The sequence below is a fragment of the Calypte anna genome, chromosome 17, assembly GCF_003957555.1.
Source record: "Calypte anna isolate BGI_N300 chromosome 17, bCalAnn1_v1.p, whole genome shotgun sequence".
NCBI classification, from domain to species: Eukaryota; Metazoa; Chordata; class Aves; order Apodiformes; family Trochilidae; genus Calypte; species Calypte anna.
In genome coordinates, this window is record NC_044262.1 from 5615568 (window position 1) to 5636127 (window position 20560).

General features: G+C 43.0%; 1 protein-coding gene across 4 annotated transcripts in view; it reads left to right on the forward strand.

Annotated features, from left to right (window-relative positions):
- Positions 1-16765, forward strand: part of NUP214 (nucleoporin 214) — a 40825-nt gene extending 24060 nt beyond the window's left edge. For 2 of the 4 annotated variants that reach the window (XM_030461305.1, XM_030461304.1), the window contains exons 27-36: positions 675-780; positions 1459-1532; positions 3198-4952; positions 6426-6496; positions 7001-7157; positions 8927-9076; positions 11604-11775; positions 14873-15015; positions 15812-15836; positions 16539-16765. In XM_030461305.1, the coding sequence (XP_030317165.1) occupies positions 675-780; positions 1459-1532; positions 3198-4952; positions 6426-6496; positions 7001-7157; positions 8927-9076; positions 11604-11775; positions 14873-15015; positions 15812-15836; positions 16539-16572 (2687 nt within the window). In that variant the 3' untranslated portion in view covers positions 16573-16765. Of the gene's footprint in view, positions 1-674; positions 781-1458; positions 1533-3197; positions 4953-6425; positions 6497-7000; positions 7158-8926; positions 9077-11603; positions 11776-14872; positions 15017-15809; positions 15837-16538 lie in introns of all 4 variants that reach the window. The other 2 variants (XM_030461308.1, XM_030461307.1) reach the window with 1 other exon arrangement.
- The last annotated feature ends 3795 nt before the right edge of the window (positions 16766-20560 follow it).

The following is a 20560-nucleotide window of genomic DNA, read 5'->3' on the forward strand; positions in this document are numbered from 1 at the left end:
CTGTATGACCAATTTCAAAGCCAGTTCAGGTACTGTGGTTTGTTGCACATAGCTTAGGAGCTTCTTAAGGAAAGGAATACTCAGTTTGCATCATACAGGGCAAACAGGGGAAGAGGAAACTCGGAAGGGAGGAATTGATTTCTAATGTGTATTAGATAATAATGCTTGCATTGGACATGGTTTTATAAGCCTCTTGCATAAATGTCTGAAATCTATCTCTGTTGCTTTTCTGCCTTTAATCTGTGAATGTAGGTTGCCTCTTAGCCAGGGGTAAGAGTCAGTAAAAATAGCTAGGAATCATATGTGACTTTGCAAATCCTTATTAAATTTTGGTTTATTGAAAATGTCAGGTCCTGAATTTGATAGAATTTTTTTTTTCAAACAAGTTTTGATATGTCAGGATTTATTGATTTGGTGTTTTTGTTTATTTGTTTGTTTAATTTATGTTGTTAAGATGGTGACACCTGCCTTGGTCTAATCAGATGTGTTATTGTCTTAAATCTTTGAGATTATTGTAGCAGTAGCAGGAATGTTTCTGCACAAATGTCAAACTTGGTGCAAGTGACAAAAAAGCTTTATTTCTATCTAATAAAATTGCAAACTAATCCTTTCTTTTTTGATAGTTGGATGACTGCTTTTTTCTTATTTGTAATGTTGCTTTTTGTAACTTACAGGACAAGGGACAGTAAAAGCAGTTACAGCTGTGACCTCTTCCACAGTGACACCAGTACCAGCAACAACTGCACAGCTAAACAAAGCATTCTCCTTCTCTTCTGTGGGGTCTGTATGAACATTGACATTTCTTTGTAGTTGATGGTAAAAATGATGTATTGACTGTTACAGCATTACCTACAGGCTGCATAGCACTGTAAAACTGCAACTGGAAATGGTTGTACCCTAGGGCAGGGTTGGGCAGAGGTGGTACCAGAGTTTTTGGAAGACCTTCCTGTTTGTGGAAGCCTACCTGAGTGAGAGCTGAAGGTCTGAGAATTTGACACAACATTGTGTTGCTTTGAGGTTTTTCAGTCTGGGACTAATCTAGAAATTCAAGAGTAAATAATGACTGGCTTTATTGTCAGGTTTGTCTATAGTGGGCTATTGAACAAATCATACACAGTGTGTCCTGGTATTTCAGGAGTTGGTGCATGGTGTTCAGCTGCTGAGTTAAATGGGAAATAAATATACAGCAGAAAGGAAAGAATGAGAGAGATGGCCAAAAGAGCTCCAAACTTGGACTCTCTTTAGCCCTCTAGAGTCTTTGTCAGAGAGGAAAAAAAATGGATCTTGATCTGCATTCTTGCTTCACTCAGCCTGATAAGTTGTTTTTGTGTACCTGTGTGTTTGACTTTGAGACTCAAACTTCCAGTCCAGACTTGCACAACGTGTTAGTCACGGAGTTGGAAGTCTCAACACTTTGAGCTAAGTGTCATTCTTTCCTTTTCTCCTCCTTTCTCCTAGATCTGGATTTAATTTTGGTGTAGTCACATCAGCTGCTTCCTCACCATCACTGCCCAGCCTCGCTTCCTCACAAGGTTAGTTTGGTGGAAGAGTGTGCAAACATCTCTTCTCTGCCAAGAGAACCCTTCCTCTTCCTAATTGGTGTGTTTCTTATTATTATTCTTTATTACTAAAATTGCAGCAGCTGCACTAACATTATATGTGTATGCTGGATTATGCCCTGTAATGCACAGACATCAAGGTCATTTGCCTTTCAGTTAAGAGCATGCAAAATATTTTGCTGCCAAGAACATCTAGGAGATGCTTGTTTATGAAAAGGGTAACATCTGTAGTCATTGCCTCTGCTGTGTTTAATCTGTAGATTCAAGGTTGCTGAGGTGGTCTGACACAGAAAACTGTCATTAAGTGGAATGAGCAATTAGGAGTGGGAGGGGAATGTTTGGGATGGCTTTGTTCCTTCTAAAATGGAGTTGACAATATATAGTCAGGCTTTCCATTTCACTGTTAGGAAAAAGGGGATTGAGAAATCCTGCTTTATAATATTCTTGACATTTTATGCCACTAATTTCAGTCTTGCAAGAGAATGTGTGGCCCAAAGCACACTTTGTGTTGTTCTGATAAAAGGTATTGATATAAACTTGCCTATATCCTTAGATCATCACAGCCACAGCAATGCTACCAATGCTCTGTTCATGTTAACCAGAGAGAATTAACTTGGCTTGAAACTTGACAATTCAGTCAATGTAAAAGTTTAGGTAAATAACACTGATTAAAGGAGTGAGAGTTGCAGGAGACAGACTTTGAAACCATTGTGTTGTGTGAGGGCAGTTACTTCATGTTGCACCATGAAATGGGAAGAGCAGCTTTGTTAGCTGGGGATGGAAGAACAGAAGAATTTTAGTGACTTGGGAGGAAACAAATGCTACATTATTTAGTGTCAGTTACTGATATACTTAAATATACTTACAGGGTAAAACACAAGGATAATACCAGTTCTGTTGAGAAGCTTTTGCTCTTTGTTATTTGATCTCCATGCAGATTTCCTGCACCTCGTCCAAATCAGCTCATAGTCCAAACACCAATCCAGTGTTTTCAAGTCATAAATTAGTGTTTGCTCAGAAATTAAATGACAGTACATCAAGTAAAACCATTCCAGTCTCCATTATAACTTCAGCAGTTTCACACTGTTGGACAGCAGCACATCTTACAAGTGGAACTGCTCTGGCAGTCACATTTGAGAGCTTTTCTCTGGTCTTTCTAAGGTGAAAACAGGCTGCATAGAAACTGGTCGGTGGCCTATAAATAGTTGAATTTGTAAAGAAAGATTTGATTGAGTCACTGGTTTAAACAGAGTTCTGGAATGAATGCCAGGAATTTTTTAGCTGGAGTAAGGAGGAGTGAAAATGCTGTTAAAAGCAAATGCCTGTAGTAAACCAGGTCTTTTATGTTTCTATCAGACTGCTGAAAAAGAGATAGCCAAAGGCTGAAATTGTCCTCAAAGGGAAGGATGGTTAAGTGGAGAATATGACATGATAGTAAAAGTGTTGGTCAAAAAGGCTTCAGTTGTCTCTGTCTCCTGGAAGCCCATGGAGTGGCAGTTACCTGCTAGTCAGAGGCCTTACAAGCAAAGCACTGTTTAAGAATCTGTGATGCCCTAAAACATGCTTTTATTGTAAAGATGAGAAATGACCTTTGCATACTCTAACTCAATTTGTAACTCCTTTTTCTCTTGCTGACAGCCCCTGCTAAAGAGTCCACCCAGACTGATTCATTCTCACTTGCTGGGGGTCCCAAATTTGGAGCAGTCCCCGAGGGCTCCTTTGCTTTCGGGTCCCTCAAGCCAACAGGTGCTTCAGGAACCTTGGGAAACAGTTCCTTGGCAGATAGCACCCAACCAAACAAACCTGCTGCAACAACAACATCTGCTCCCTCCACAGCCTCTGGCAAGTTGGATATCCCTCCACCTAAACCAGGAGATCACTTGTTTCAGAGCAATCTAGCTGGTGAAACTCTTGGGAGCTTCTCAGGACTTCGGGTTGGTCAAGTAGATGATAATGCCAAGACCACAGCTAAAGCACCATCTACCAGTGTTGCAGGAGCACAGTCAACTAAAGGGTCTACAATACCTTCTGGCTTTACTTTTGGTACTCCTCTGTCATTAGGAAAAGCTGGAGAAGCTGCTTCACCATCAGTGCCATCAGCTGGCACAGCATCCCCATCCATCAGCACTGCTGCCACAGGCAGCCTCTTTGGCAACGTCCAGATAACCAGCACAGGCTCTTCTGGGGTGTTTAACCTGGGAGGCTCCAGTGGCATCAAACCCACCTTTTCATTTGTTATTCAGCAAGCAACCAGTGTGAGCACATCCACCTCTACCCCTTCTACTCTCTCTGCTTCATCCTCCCTCTCGTTTGGAAATTTAAGTTCGTCACAAACTGCTGTCCCTGCTGCAACTTCTAGTAAGGGTTCAGGAGATGTCAAGTTACCATCTGTGTCAGAAAAAACATCTGAAAACGAAGCTGTAGCTGCTGGGTCTTCATCTCAAATGCCACAGCCTCCACAGCCACAGGTACAGCTTTCAGAGTCTGTGAAAGAGCCTGCTTTACCCCAAGTCACAGCTGGGGACACTGTCTCTTCAGCCACCACATCTGCAGCACCTCCCCCTGATGCCATTGCTAGTCCTGCTTCCACGAGTGATTTGAAGGCACCAGGACCTCCTGCTGTCTCTGCACCTGCCCCACCAGATCAGAATGTCTTGGTGACAACCTCTACAACAAATGTTGCCTCTCCTGCCGAAGCCCCGAGTGTGCTGGCTGCTACCTCTGATGTTCCTACCTGTGTTCAGAGCCCAGCTGTTGCTCCCTCTGTGTTTGCCCCCACTTCTGCAGGCACCCCAGTGTTCTCTCAGCCTCCAAGTTCCAGCACTTCTGGCTCAGCATTTAGCCAGCCTGCTGGTGACACAACTGCCACTCCTTCCACCCCACCAGTTTTTGGGCAAATGCCAGCGGGTACCACAGCGTCTTCTCCATTTGGGCAACTTCCCACCAGTACCTTGTCCACTGCCACTGCTACCACCCAGGCAGCCAGCTCAGCTTTTGGTGCTTCTGCTTTTGGCACCACCACTACTGGGGGTTTTGGTCAGCCAGCCTTTGGACAAGCACCAAGCTTTGGGCAACCAGCAAGCAGTTCTTCAGGTGGTTTTACCTTTAGCCAGTCTGCCTTTGGGACAATGCCAGCCTTTGGCCAGCCAGCAGCTTCCACAGCCACCTCCAGCAGTGGCAATGTTTTTGGAACACCAGCTAACACCAACAGTGCCAGCTCCTTCTCCTTTGGCCAGCCAGCTGCCAGCACTGGGGGTGGCTTGTTTGGACAAAGCAGCCCTCCAGTGTTTGGGCAGAACACAGGTTTTGGGCAGGGGGGATCAGTCTTCGGGAGCTCTGCCACTGTCACTACCACAGCATCCTCTGCTGGATTCAGCTTCTGCCAAGCTTCAGGTGAGAGCAAACTGCAGGGAGGTGGGATATCCAGTGGTGCTGTCAGGCTGGAGTACAGAGAGCAGCAGCACATCACTGGGGAAAGCAGGGTGGGTTTTAATGCCTTTTTTTCCTCCCCCTCATTTGCCACTTCATGGTTTTTGGTTTGTTGAGGTTTTTTTTCCAATTAGTAAGAACAGGAGCTGCAGTGTTTGTGTGGGGGAGGCTAACATTGGAGACCAAAGCAGCTTTTGCTCTGCTTTGCTGCTCATCAGGAGGCTTTCAATCCAAACTTGCATTCATTTTATACTTACAAGTCTACCTTGACTTAATTTTTAATCACATATTGTCCTGCCTGTTGCACAAGAAGTAGGTTGGATTCAGCATGGTGTGAAAAGGTCTTAAACTTGGATGGTGGTGTAAATTGTTACCCTGAAGTGGCAAAGCAGCTCTGAGGGCATCAAGGCAATGGGTACAGATGCAGCACTACCTGTAGAGGATTTATAGTCAGGTGTAGTGCTGTATTGTGACCTAGGCTGGCAAAAAAAAAAAAATAAAATCAAGCCCTCAAAGTGATGGGTTGGCAAGGAACTATCCTGTTAAATCCACTTTTGCATTTGGAGATAATTCAGAATTAAATATAGCAATAACATGCCCATCAGCTACCTGTCTCCAGAGCTCAGTTGAACACTTGCACAGACCAAACCTTCTTCCTTAGCACTGGGGAGAACAAAAGGAAACTACAAGGGGTAGCAATGGGCTTTTTCCCCAAGCTTTGTATAATCTTGACAGAAAGCTCCCAGAGAAAAGTGAGAAGTACATAGTAATAATAGAGAACATGTATTTCTAAGGAAGAAAAACTAATTAGGCTTGTGTAATTAAAAATTATGGCTCTGTAGGCAAACTGCTTGCTCATTTTAACTACAGTTAACAGAGAGCAGTTAAATTGGAGAAAGTGAACTCTGAGAAAGGTGTTGCTAATTATAGAAATGCAAGTTATATTATAAAATGCACTTTTTAAGTGAACTGGGAAATTGAATGGGGAGTTCTTTTTTTAAATCAGAAAACATTTCATTATCTGTAACAGGGAATTTTTAGGTAACAAAGCTCAGATTCTCCTTCCACCAGGGAAATCAATGCTACAGTGCCTCTTCATGGCTTGCAGCATTATTATAGCAATCTTAACAGAAATCCAATTCTTATATTGTTAGCAACAATCCCACAAGTGAAAAAAGCCTTTTATATTTTGTTTATTTTTAAGTTGGCCAAAAAGAATAGGAGATAGACTTTCAAATAATCTTTCAAGTGCCAACACAAATGATGTGTTCCAATTTGTGAATTTGTCCAACCTATGTACATTGGTAACATCATCTGGATCTGTTTTGGTATGGGAGACCTGTCCTTTCCCTGTTTCTGGACTGTTGTCATCACCCTGAATTGTCTTATACCTTAGCAGTAGTTCCACTGCTTTATTTTACTTTCTTTTTTTGGCAGGTTTTGGTTCTAGTAACACAGGTTCTGTGTTTGGGCAAGCAGCTAATACTGGAGGCACAGTCTTTGGCCAGGCAAGTATTTATTTGTTTTATAGAAACAAGGGACTGCTAGGCACAGTGGACCTGTTCAGGGTTCCTTATCTAGTTCTGATGTATGGGGAAAAAAAATAAAAATGAGAGAATTTGACATGCTCAGTAAAAAGTGCCCCAGTCTGTACCAAAGGTGGTTGCTTTTGTAGGAGGCACCCAACCAGCATCTGCTGAGTGTTTTCCAAAGGATGAGGAGAGACAAACATTTTATCAGATTCAGGATAAGATAGAGATGGGGTAAAGCACCTGCTTTTATTCCATCCTAAGTGGAAAGTGGACAGTGTAGGGCAAGTTTCATTATTGTGCTCCACAGAGGTTTGAGACAGACTTGGATAAGATTTCATTGTGTTATGTGTTGGAAGGTAATTAATTGCTTGTAGGTTCATCAGCCCCCTGGTACATCCAGAGGTGTAGGACATGTAGTAGGGGAGCATGTGGTTTTTTTTCCTTCACTTAAATCCCCCTTTTGCCTTTCTTGTGTTCTAGCAGCCATCTTCTTCCAGTGGAGGCTTGTTTGGAGCTGGAAGTGGTGGGAGAAGTGGAGGCTTCTTCAGTGGTTTGGGAGGAAAGCCAAGTCAGGATGCAGCCAATAAGAATCCCTTCAGTTCCTCCAGTGGAGGATTTGGATCTGCAGCTTCCCAGAGTAAGTGAACAAAACAAGAATACAAAATGTGCTGTGATTTCCATCTGCTTTTCTGATCCCATCTGCTTTTCTGCTGTTAGTCCTCTTTGGGTAAATTCTATGTTAACATGAAAGGCTTCTCGTGGGTAATGGAGACAGTGAGTGTGCATGATGTATAATCCAGAATTTTTCTTTTAGGTTAAAGGGAAACAAGCAGGGAAACCATTGAACCAAACAAGCAAATGCAAGAAGTGTGAAGGATGTCTGTATTCTATAGGGAATTCTTTAAAATTGAATGCTCTAAATTATTTTCACTGAATTTCTACTTGGCTGAAAGTTAGAAAGGTTTAATTATTTCTCATCTGCCCTAAAACTCTAAAAAATAGTTAAGAATCTCATCCTCATGAGGAACAAAGAAGTGCATGATGGATAGCAGTTTCCTCAGCTTTGTCCAAAACATACTGCTTTTTATGGAGACCCTGCAAGATATTTTATCAACATTTGCTATAAGCCAATACTAAATTTGCTACAGTCAAAGCTCAGTCATTTTTCACATCTTGGAGATGTGAATTTGTTCATTCACATGGATGTAATAAAGGGATAAATGTGCATAGTGGTTGGTTTAGGGATGTAGTCTGTTTGTAAGGAAGCAGAATCATGAAGTTCCTCTTATTAGTGTCAAGAGTTTTTTTTATTTTTATGCTATAGTCAAGTTAAAAACTATTTTTGAGTTTTCTGGGCTAACAGGTCTTGGTAATTCTCTAAAGCTTGAACTGAGATGCTGTTGCTACCTGTAGTTTGAAATACCATCAGACTCCCTCATGCCTGTTGTGTGCAGGCACTGCAGAGCTGCACTTGTTATATACACTGAAATCACAAAAGCTCTTCAGAATTATTGCTTAACAGTGGCTTTCACTAAATGATTGCCCAGCTTCATAATTCCATCACTTGTGATGGTTGGGTTGGCAGAAAGCAAGGGCAGAAGGGGTGGAGTCCAGCAGGTAGAAAGCAAGAAGTAAAGCAAGCAGTGGCAGAGACCTAAAATAGGGGGACAAAGGAAAGCTGTAGAATGAACTGCAAGTGGCTGGAAGTAGCACTTCAGGTCTTGAGAGAAAGCAAATCCATTTTTTCTGTCACATCTTTAATGATCCATTTGGATTAATGTTTGGGGTTAGTTGTCTAACCTTGCTGATTTAGTCTTCTTTTACTGTTGTGCTGGGTTCTGGGATGAAATAGAACAGATGGTTCACTAGAGAAAGGCTTTGGTTATTCTGTATCCTGCTGCTAAATGCTAAAAATCTGTGTTGCTTTGTGAAAGATGAAAAACCTGAGTCATTTCTCAGTAAGGCTGGAAAAGTTTGGCTCCTACTTTTAGGTCCTGTCAGTCATGTTAAGAAATACTGGAGTTTGCCAGAAGAGCTGAGAATCTTGAATTTATGGTGGACTGATGTTTGTGTTGTCAGGACTGAGTCTAGCTGCTGTGATTCCTCACTTGAGGCATTGTCTGTTAGTAACTGCAGGGCAGGATGCAACTAAACAAATCACCCAGCACTGTCATTTGCTAGATTGCAGCAATAAAAAGCTGTTAGTGGTCCATCAGATCCAGAATGGATCTTGGTGGAACTACAAAGCCTTGTAGGAACAGGGGGAAACTCAGTGCAGGTTTCAATGTGTGCATTTTGTGCTTGGGTTTAGGGAAGCAAAAGGAGTTTTCTTTCTCCTGATCCAGTAAATGAAGTGTAACAGAAAACTGTTTGTTATGAGCTTCATGAGTGTTTTTTTCTCCTCAGATTCTTCTAGCTTATTTGGAAACAGTGGAGCAAAGACCTTTGGATTTGGGAGCTCATCCTTTGGAGAGCAGAAGCCCACAGGCACTTTCAGCTCTGGTGGTGGGAGTGTGGCATCTCAAGGCTTTGGGTTCTCCAGTCCCACCAAAGCAGGTACTTTGTTCACCCCCACACTTACCTGAGGGATATTTTGTAGAGCATTCTACCATTTAGGAGTCTATAATATGTGTACAGAAACTGGCTTTGAGCAGTAAATAGAAGACAGCTAGGGGCTTAGTGAATGGACTGGAGCTGGTGAATTCAAGGCAGAGATTTATTTACAGTCTCTTGTGCAGAAAAGCTGTCAGTAAACTGCATTTTCAAGTCTTCATTCCAGAAATTCCCATTGCAGTTTAAGAGCAGAGAGCTGTGTAAATTAGTTCTGGTCTCATATGTACTGTACAATGAAGAGTGCAGAATATGGAACTGAGTGAATTTTTTCCTATTTTAGATGCTTCCTTGGAATGTTATCTTCCAAATTTCACTCTGGGTTTTGGAACCCTTTTTGTCCTCATTTTTTAATGAGTGAATGCACATGTGTCTGCAATGGGAAAGCTTACTCAGAAAATTCATCAGAGATGTTTTTCACTTTCTTCTGTGGTCAAGCTGTTGTTCTCTCTCAGTTGAGTTAATTAAATATTGGAAATTTCACAAAACCTCTTTTCTTTTTACTGTCATCTTCCCAAAGAAAGATCCACACAAGTAGCAGTGACTGTGATCTGTTCATTAGAACTGAATGGCAAAATGTTCATTTTGTTAATGGACCTCCAAAAATGGAGGTCCAAAGGGTCAGGCAGAGCAAAGCTTTTCTCCTCTGTCCTCAAACAGCTCTTAAAGGGAACACTGATAAAGCCAATCTTCTGCTCCAAGTGTGTCTACTGAAGCTTCATCCCTGGGGGAAGTGGGGGAAGCTTGGCTGTTCTTGAAGTTGTCTTGAGCCAGTGGTGCTCATACTCCCTTCAGAGAAGGAGAGCTTTGAGAGGAGGCTCTCTCTGCTTTGACAGTAGCTCTGCTGTCAGTCAGTTAAGTGGCTGAGAGCATAATGATGGTGTTATCAGATCCAGCAGCCATTTGGAAGGTGTCTCTCAAGTATTGCTTTCTGCTTGTTAGTGGACCAAGTTTCTTATCTCAGGCATGCCTCCCCTCTCTTGCTTTTACTAGAGGAGAAGGGCATTGCTGAAGGAAGCCCTTCTTTCATTCACCCAGTGACTCTGTTTTAGTTTTTGTTTATTTGGGTTTCAAAATCCTTCTTGAGATAGAATTTTTCAAGAGGTTTCTGCATAAGGCACTCAGAGCCTTCCCTCCTCTGGTTATATTTGCTACATATTGAGATGAAGGATGCATCTTCCTTTCCCAGCTTCACTGGAAGAGTTTATTTGAATCCCCCTTCTTCCTAGTTCCACTGCTTCTATGTTTAATTTTCCCAACTATTTTTTACTGTGCATTGCAAAAGAGGTTGTGTGCTATCAACCCCTGGGATAAATACTCCAACTTCCTAGAGACAGAGGTAACAGGATATCTGATCTATGTTTAAATAATTCAGGCCTAGCTTTTTGTTTTTTTCCAGCCCTTTTGTGTTTACAGCCAAACAGTATCTATTTCTTTGGCATGGGCTGGAATTTCACCCCGGGTATTATAATGTGTGGTGGTATCCCAGTCCTCAGCCCTATTCAAACAAAAGAGCAGGTGTCCTTCACCTTCCATGGTGTCAAGTAGAAACAGGCCAATAATATCAGCAGATGAACACAGAATAAAAGAATCTGGGTAGAAGTCCATCTCGGAGCTGGACCCCAAACAGAAATTGCCAAGAGCAGAGTTCAGTTCTTGATTCCCTGCAGGAATTGTGCAGTCCCACTGGCCTGGCATTTAATCACCACATCTTAGTTTCCACCCCTTAAACCAGGATTACATAGTACCCTATCCCCTGAATCTTTTTTGCATCACTGGAGCACCTCAAAACCAAGCTTGATATCTGCTCTCTGTCCTTAAGAGAAGGGAGAGATGTGCCCATTTACTGGGGAATTCTTGCTGTAGCAACACTTGATTGTGTTGAGTTCTGTCCTCTGGACACGTGTGTGTCCTTCCAGAGCTTTTGATTAGAAGCCAGGGTACATGCTAGTTTTATGATGGGTGGGTGGGTGTGTTTTTTAATAGTAATAAAAGCATCACTATCACGTATGTAGTTTCACTATAACTTGGTTATTGTGCATGCTTGCTATGGGGTTTTTACATAAAATAAGGAGGAATTCCTTCAGAGTGTGCAAGAATGGATGACATCACCTTGCAGTATGGCTTTGGGGATTGGGTTGATCTTGTGCTCAGATGTCCAAGAGACCCATAATGGGGTTTTCTGCTGGATAGTCTCTCAGTTTGGTTGCAGCTTTTTGCATGCGTTCAGGCACTTTTCTTATCCCTGTCTTTTGCAATAAAACACCCTGCAGTTTGGCAGCTTTGTGGCAGTTTTCTAAATAATGCTGTGTCCATGTGAGAAGATTATCTGCCCTGTTCTGGATATGGTCTACATGGAAATCTAGATTTTGGGTTGGGTAGTTGTGGGGTTTGGGGTTTTTTTTGCCTTATTCGTTACGTGATGTTCTTGTCCTTTTTTTTTTTTTTTTCTTTTTGCCTCTGTTTTGCTCAGGTGGCTTCGGTGCTGCTCCAGTGTTTGGCAGCCCTCCTACTTTTGGGGGATCCCCTGGGTTTGGAGGGGTGCCAGCATTCGGTTCAGCCCCAACCTTTTCAAGCCCTCTGGGCTCAACTGGAGGCAAAGTGTTCGGCGAGGGTACGGCAGCAGCCAGCGCTGGAGGCTTTGGGTAAGTTCTCCAGGAAAAGCAATATTTATTTCTTGCATGACACAAGTTACCTCTGCTTAATGTAAAGAATATTATTACAGGGCTAATTTCCAAGCTCAAATGTCCTTAGTTTGGTTGGTTTTTAAAGGCATAAAGCAAAGACTTTAACCCCAACGGAAATAAGGTGCAAGATCTGATTTTAAAGCTGAAACTGCTCCACTGAATCTTTAGATATGGGGGGAGGGGATGTGAGTCATCTTCCAAGTGTCTAAGGGAATGAGTTCAAGTCTAGGCCTGGCAAAGAAAATAATACATATCATTTTTTTGTGACTTTATCTAGCCACCTTATCCACTTGCAAGATTTGGGCTCGAGATTCTAATGAGAATTCAGTCTGGTTTCTCACCTCTGGCAGGTGGGAGGAAGCACTTGTAACAGCCTGTGCTCCCAGTGCCATCTGTGTTTATCCCACACTGATTGTTTTTACCTGTTTCTTCACCACTTAAGTCTGTTCTTGGCACCAGAGTAGACAGCACTTTAGTCTTTGTTTTTGTTCAGCAAATAACAGAATTTCAAACCTCACAGTGCAGCTCCTGCAATGGGCAACCAGTGCAATTCTTCAACACTGCACTACCAGCAAGCAACTCTCCTTTGTTATGTTCAGACTACACTGACCCAGTTAATAAAAACTTCCAGTGAAAAGAGGAAACTGGAGGTCTTCCCAATTTTGGTGTTTGTATATTTTGCAAGTGTTTGTCTTTGGCTTCAGGAGGAATTGCATTTCTGTAAGGTACACTAGAACATCCAGAAGTTAACTTGTTAATTCCTCATGAGGTTAGACAGCTGGATACCAGGGCACCCCTGAGCTGGGAGAGGTTTTACCTGGATTCTTCTGCTCCATTCTGAACTCTGGTGCAGCAGGCTGAGGAGCCCCTTTGGAAGGTTAAAAACAGAGGCAGCTTGGTTAAATTCCAGCAAAGAAAGATTTGCTTGTAGGGATGACTTAGCATCAACCTCACTGGTATTTTGTTTAGTTCCAGCTTTCAGCCATTGTGCTGCAGGATTTTGTGCTGAAACTGGATGTGCTCAGTGACAGTGTTGGAAGCTTAAAGATAAAAATGGATTCAGAACAAAAAGCACAGTGATTCTAACAGAGGTCTTGCATAAGCAGTCTGCAGACTCAAGAAAGATAATTCAGTGGCTTAACTTGTGGGAAGTTTTGAGAATTTCTTCTTTATTAGAAAGGTGCAGACTCTGGAATTTTTCAGATTTGCCTGAGGAATTTGATTTTGAGCAATATTTTAATTCTAAAATTAATATATAATGGAGCATCTAGTACAGGGCTTCTTGAAGTAAAACTTTGGAAATGCTCAATCCAGGGGAGTTGTGTGCTGTTAGCTCCAATTCCTGACAACAGCTTAAATGCACCTGATTCATCGCTGCCTCAGTCTGAAGAATCTGCATCACTCACTAAATGACTTAAGTATCAAAAATAGAAACCACTAGACCTCTTCGAAGTCTGCAGTTCAGACTATTTGTGAACAAATAATGTTTTGCTTTCATAAACTAACCTCAAGTGCCTCTCAATTCTGTTTTGTATAGGAGCTTCACAAAAGACCTGAAAATCAGGGCAAGATAGGGTTGATTAACTTGTTACCAGGCAATGACTCTATCTCATGTCTTTTAGATGTTTATTAAAAAAATATCTGTGCCTAGCTTGAGCTGTTTCTCTACTTCTGCTATGCTTAGCAGTTTTCAGCAGATGTGTTCCTCTATTTTAACTGAAAAGCAGCAGTTAGAACCACAAGTTCCTTTGTCACCATTTGCACCTCCACTTCCTTTCCCTGGGTAGACACAATTTGTGTGTTCAGTGGCACAGTCCTGAGGAGATGGAGCACTGTGAGAACCTCTTCTCAAATGCATCCCCCCATCTTGCTTCTGTTAGAAAAGAACTCCAAAAACCTGCTCTGCCCTTGCTGAGGAAACCACCTTTGTGGTTCTGAGCTGAAGTTGAATTGCAAGGTACATGGTCAAGAGCCAAACCAGGACAGGGGGATGGATGGCAGGGCCAAAGCTGCAAAGTCACTCAAGTGCCTGTTGTATCTCATACTGTATCTGGAAGTAGTGGGTATGGTTGAAAGTGCTGGGGGGGGGGAGCTTGACATCCTTTGCCAAGTGAATTCCTTGTCACACTGCTACAAGGGTTGTCTTTTATCTGGAGAAAATTGTTTTGATGTGGTAGTTTGTTTTGGTGGGGTTTTTTTTCTTTTTTTTTTTTTTTTAACTCATCTGGATGGATGGAGAGGTGGGTTAATGTGCTGTCAGGTCATATTTTAAGTCAAATGACAGGAGTTAGTGTGAGGCATAGCCTTGCAAAGCTGCCACTTGGCCAGCTTGGGGAAGGGCTGACACTGGGTTGGTACCAGTAACATTATGCACTTGCCAAATTTGTTGTTTGAACATTTTGTGTCTGCATTTAGCTCACTTTAAGTTAGAGAAACACTCATCTTTTGAGTGCACCTCTTGTGTTCAGAACTGGGAGAGGTGTAGTGGGGGTGGGAGGGCATGGAACCATGATGGATGTCATGGTCTCATTAGTGTGTCACACTGAGAGCTCTGCAGTGCCTGGTTGGACAGAGTAGGTGGAGAAAAGAGCCCAATTTCCATATGTTAAAGTGTTTCTTATTTCAGTTCCCAAAAGCAATTAGGGAAATAACTCAAAGATGGTGGGAAGAAATGTCAGGTAGGTGCAGATCCTCAAGAAAGCTCTGGAACCAAGCATGGCTCAGAATGGGCTGGGGAGAGAAAGGAGATGAGAAATCTGCAGACAGTTTGGGTGGACAGTGAGCAAGTGATGATCATTTGAAGGTTGGGAGTCTGGGTGCTGTTTCTGGGCTCTGCTTTCCCTTTCTGACTGTAGCTGAAGCTTGTAGGCTGAACAGAATGTGTATGTACAACAGTCTTTTCCAAACCAGGAAATCTCTTTCCAGAATGAATGTTCATAATTATTTATTTGGGGTGGTCTTACTCTTTTGATGTATCCTTGTTGTGTGTATGGGGACAAACTCAGAGTTAGTAGAGAAGTTGCTTGCAAACATAAATTTTCTCTTTAATCTGCAGGTTTGGTGGTACCAGTAGCAATACAGCATCTTTTGGCACGTTGGCAAATCAAAATACCCCAACGTTTGGATCACTTTCACAACAGGGCACTGGGTTTGGCACACAAAGCAGTGGATTCTCAGCCTTTGGGACAGGAGGAGGAGGTAGGAAAAGCAAAAATACAATGAACCTAACAGCCCCCATGTCTTGAGTTTTCCTTGGAGCTTGGGTGGGACTCTTCAGCTCCCTGTTAAAAATCTGCCTGGTGCTGCTCCTGCTGTAGGGAAGGCACCATGTCATGGAGGATTGAGCTGCAGGGTGGGGTGTAGCATTTTCCCAGACTGTTTCATAATTCCATCACTGATCAGCTGTGACAAGTCAATAATTCACTACTACTGCACACTTCATCAGATGGTTCCTTTTCACACCTTTTTGTGGAGCTGTTCTTCCTTCTCTAAGGAAAACACTGAGCAATAATCAATATCAGTACCCTGTGTATGGGTTACCTGTGTGGGAGTCTTCAGTGTCAAAAGATTATGCATTGCAAAATCGAGCTAAAACACCAAGTGGCCAAATCTTTATGGTGTAATTCAGTGAAGCTGCAGTGATTTACAGGGCCTGTGAGAGGGGAGCTGTTCAGTGGTGCTCTGCCTGCCACCACTGCCTTGCATTAAGCACAAACTCCCTCTGAGAGATGGATAAACCAGGCACATTGTATGGAGCTGCTACTAATGAATGGATGTGATTAGCAGTGAAAGCAAAGCCCTCTCAGGAGCTGAGGCAAGTCACTTTTCTTCTAGGTGGAGAGTTGACTTCCATTGTTTGCCTATCACTCTTCCCCTGGCCTAGGGCAGGGAAGAAACATTTTTCAGTCTGTGTGTGGGAGGGGACATTTACAACAAATCTTATGCCTTCATTTTACCTTCTAACAATTCTTTTTTAATCTTGCCTTTCTTTTAGCATTTGGTTTTGGATCAACTAACACGTAAGTACTGTTTTGTGTCTACCTCTTTGTTAGAAATACAAATAGGAGCAGAGGAGAATAGTTGAGTGGTTTACAAGAGCAAGCTTGGAAAGTAGCAGTAAAATTCTAGTTCTCATTTCCTTTTTAGTGGCTCTGCATAGAGCTCCAAGTCCAGGCTTTGAGTGTGTGTGTTCCAGTGAGGCTAATCTTTCATATAAGAGAATTTTTAGTTGGATTATGCTCTTCCTGACCTGCCATGCACATGCTGTGTGGGCTCAAGCTGTGTGTGTGAATGTAATCTCTACTCCATTTCTCAAGTTGAAACAAGGAATGAAATCAATTGGTACTTCCTGGCTGAATTGAGATGCTGATTGACAATTAGGGAACAGGACTAAGATCTGAGGTTAACTCTGTCACCCACTCTGCCCCTGGCTTGCTGGATTATTTCTAGCAAGTTTCTCTTGCTTTGTTTCCCTCTCAAGTAGAGAAAGCACATGTATCTCCAGATGGCAGGCTCTAGAATAACCATAATTATACCCAGTTAGCATTTATTGATGCACTCTCAGGTGAAGTATGCTGGAAATACCAATGTGTTCTCTTAATGAGCTTCTGATACTAGGAAGACTGGAAGTTTGTTTGAGAGATCTGCTGAATGAATGCTGCCTGAGGGAGATTCTGGCACTCATTGCTGTGCTGGTTTTTTTTTTTTTTCTTGCTCCACAGATCTTCCTCTGGATTTAGTGGATGGAGAAGCTAAGAACATGCTGACCTCTCCTGCAGAACTCTGCCCTAGCTCTGGTGTTCATGAGTCACCTACATGATCAATATCCAAACAGTTTTTCTTTTACATACAAATTTTCAGACTCTTTTTTTTTTTAAGAAAAAAGATTTCACTTATTTTTATGCAACATTTGTTCTCGCTCTATATTAAACTATTTTATCTGGCTTGATATAATTTGTGTTGGATGGGTTTATGTCCCTGGATCTAGAAGGAATATATGTGTGCTGTGGTTACCAGCCTTGTACTGAACTTTCTGTTGTTCACCCCTTGCTCAGGCAAGAGTGTGGCTCATGTTGGTTCCTCATATAAATCAGTTTTCATTGAAGAGAATAACTTGATTATCCTGGGCTCTTCAGATGGGGCTGGAGTTTGCCCTGCTAATTTTAAGTTTGGGATGGGGCACATACTTATCTAAAGTGCTAAAACTGAGTCATGTGTGAGCCAGAGGCTTAGTGGAGAAATAGGAAATTATCTGAGGAGAAACTGGCAGCATGCAAAACACGTTCCCATGGCAGTAATGTTCAGCAAAGAGGTGGGAAATAAAAGCTCTCCTATTTTTACCTTTCTGTAAATTTTGCAGAACTCAGAAAATGGAACTCATGTTATAAGGAGAACTTCTGGCCCTTGCATTTGAAGTGTGACCTCTGTCCAGAGGCTTTAGTGATTTTTCAGGTTATGGCTTTGGATTCTACTCTCAGCTATTTTTTTTATTTCTAACATGGATGAGATTGTACTTTTTCCCTGTCACTTTTAGCTTTAGTCAGTTATGTTTGGGAAATTCTTATGTGTTTATCCTTAAGTATAGTGAGCAAATATTTTGAAGGATGCCCTGAGAGCATTCTGCACAATCACTTTTTTTGTTTGATGCATCTGACTCCAGGAAACCTCTAAATGATGTAATGGGGTTTTGTTGCTTTGTGAAAAAGACATTTGAAATAACAGCTTGAATTAGCTGTTAGTTGAGTTAGTTGAATACATGCAGATTGGTTTAACTTGTTGGTCCTATTAGGACATTCTGGGGTACTTCTGCTTTTCCTATTTTCAGCAGAAACCTTGTAGTATTTTTTTCTCTTTTTTTCTAATACCACACTGTGCTGACAATTGTAATTTTCTGGTTTGATTGGCAAGTGGGCATGTGGTTGCTTTTTGGAGTTGGAAGTAGCTGATAATTCCTTGTTTTCATCTCAGATGTTTGAAAGCAAATTCTGAACTTTATCACCAACTCCTGAAGAAATGTTTTTTTCAAAGTAAACCTAAAAAGTCAGTGTTTGACCTGTAACCTCCTGTTACAGCTGCTGAAAGTGTCCTGCTCCTGGGGATGAGATGAGGTAGGTTCCTTTTAAAAAAGAAGAGCACTGAAATGCAGGGAATTCAGTGTCTACAAGGCTTATTTTTAGCTGCAGGGAGGCTTTGCAAGGCTGTAAGGCTTTTACAGACACCCTGGGTTTCTGAACCCTGATGTGCTGCTGTTGCAGCACTGTTGGCTGCTTGTTGATACCGTCCCTCCCCTCTGATGGAACAGAGCAGGTGACACAAATCCTGGGACCCCAGCCCTAGAACACAAGAGAACATTTCCTAAAATTTGCTGGTTTGGAAATTGGAGAAAAAGCTGAAGGTGGGTTGAAGCCTCTGCCCTCCCAGTGTGTACAATGCTTCTTAGTGCCTAGAGGTGATACTGCTGTTCTGCTTTCCTTCTTATTTATAAATAGCAGCTGGCCCAAACCATTGACCTTAAATTCTTTGCATTAATCTCCCCTTGCTGTGGCATGTGACACCTCCTAGCAGGGCTGTATCAGCTGTGCTCCCCCAGATAGCTAATAAACCTCTTGCTATGGAGAAGATTGGCTCGGGAAGAATGTGGTGTTGGCATGCTGAGCCATTTCAAGTTTCTTTTTTGGAACGAGGGGAGCAGTTGGGGGTAGTCCCTGCTGTGCTGCTTGGTACCTGTTCAACTCCTTTACCCTCTGCAAGTGAAGGGCTGTAAGAATTATTCCAGATTCTGACAGAACACACATTTTCTTCCAGTGCTTCCAGAATGATGGCTGAAAGCCCAACCCCCTGAACTATCTGCCCTTGAGAAATGGGTGCTGCTCCTGGTTTCCATAGTAGCTGCTGGAAGAGCAGAGCAGTTGTAGAGAGGCTGATCGTGACCACAAACCTACAGGAATACTGACAAAAGGGTTGACTTTGAAAAACCTGAATTTTTATTAGATGACTCAAGTGCCTGTGGCTCTGGGTTGGTGGTTGCCAGAAGCTCTTCTAGTCTGTCATCTCTGTTATGTGGCTGGTGATCTTGTGGCCTCTGACCACTTCTTTGTGGCCAGCTGGCCACCGAACAATAGAGCTACCAACACAGAAAGCCTCTCTTGGCAGACCTGGCAAAGAAGCCAAGGGCTAGCAGGGCTTGGAGCCCTTTCATAAGTTGTGTTGTCCATGCTGGTGAGTCCCCAGATAATGAATAACAACTGTTTCAGGACTACTCTGCAGGAGATGATCTGTTTTATCTGTGCCTTTTTTTTTCCCCCTTGCCGATTCAGTCTGAGAAGAAATTTTTCAAGGCTTTTATCAAAGGTGGATTCTTAATTATTCCTAATGAAAGATTTTTTCCCTCCTTTGAGACCATGTTGTGGCCTTGAGGCAGTGGGAAGCAGAGTGCTGGTGATGCTGTGCTCTGGCAGAGCACTAATGATGGTGTTAGAGACCTGGTGAGCAGGGAGGGAGGATCTCAAACTCTGGGGAAATCAGACTGAGGATTTCTACTACCTTTAAGGTTAAAGAGCAATGAAGAAAAGTGCCTGTTTTGGGAAAAGGGCAAAGTGCAGCTTCATCGTGAAGAGGCACAGAATGAAAGAAAAAAATATTTAATCTCCTGGCTGAAAACTTTTTACTGCATAATACTTTATGTCCAAAATTAGGGAGTTCACAGCACCCACAGCCTCTGCTCTGCAGCTCTAATGGGTCCCTCTCCAAGGAGGGAAGGTCGTTCTGTCTCCATCCCTGGCCTTCCTGTAGTGTGTGGAGAGGTGACCAGGGGACAAATGCCAGTGGCATCACTCTGCTGTCCAACTGAGGAGGCATCACAGACCCAACACTTGTCCCTGGTGTTACCTCATCCCTCATGGCCACCTCCCTGCCTGAGAGGTGCTGGAGCCAGAGCTGCCGCTCTATGGGAAGAACCAGACATGGGGCTGACACGAGCATCCTGCTGGGGACAGGTTCATCATCAGCCTCACCCGTGAGCTGCTGTGGTGTCTGTGTGTGTGTGGTGAGTCTCAGGGACATCTCTCCCAGAGGATGAAGTGACGTTTTATTTATCATTTGATTTATCCTTTTATCATTTGATTTATCCCTTCTTGGTTTTCACGTCTCCTGCCCTTGCGTGTCGCTTTCAGCGTTGCTTACAGGGAGAGATGAATCTGTGTGAGGCTTTGGTGTGAGCTGAGGGAGTTTTGTTCCCAGAGAAATGTCATGTTGGGCCCCAGGGGCTGGGAAGAGGCAGACACAGCTCAGGGGAAGGGATGTGAGCAGCCCTTGGTCAGCAGCAAGACAAACTCAATCTTTTCTCCCCCTCGCAGCAGCGAGGCCCCGGATCTTGAAGCCGTCAAGAAAAGACCCAACTTTTCCTCACCAAGGGATGGACTTGGGGGTGGCACATTTTCTGGCTCTGCACACCTGTGTGTGCCCCTCTCCTGTTTCCTGAGGGCCCCATGGTTATGCTCAGCACCTTCTGTGTCTTTCTCCACCCCCTTTTCTCTGCAACTTTCGGTGGGTCACAAAGCTCCTTCTCTGAAAACGCATCTCTGGCTCCTGATGCAGAGCTGGGACCTTCCTGTAAGTGTCTTTATCACACAGGGACACACTTTGTGCTGCCAGTCCCTGTTCCCTGAACTCGTGCTGTTCCCTGAACATGAGATAAAAATGAAGTTGTGTGTTGTCAGCCAGCACGTTGCTCAAATACAGCTCT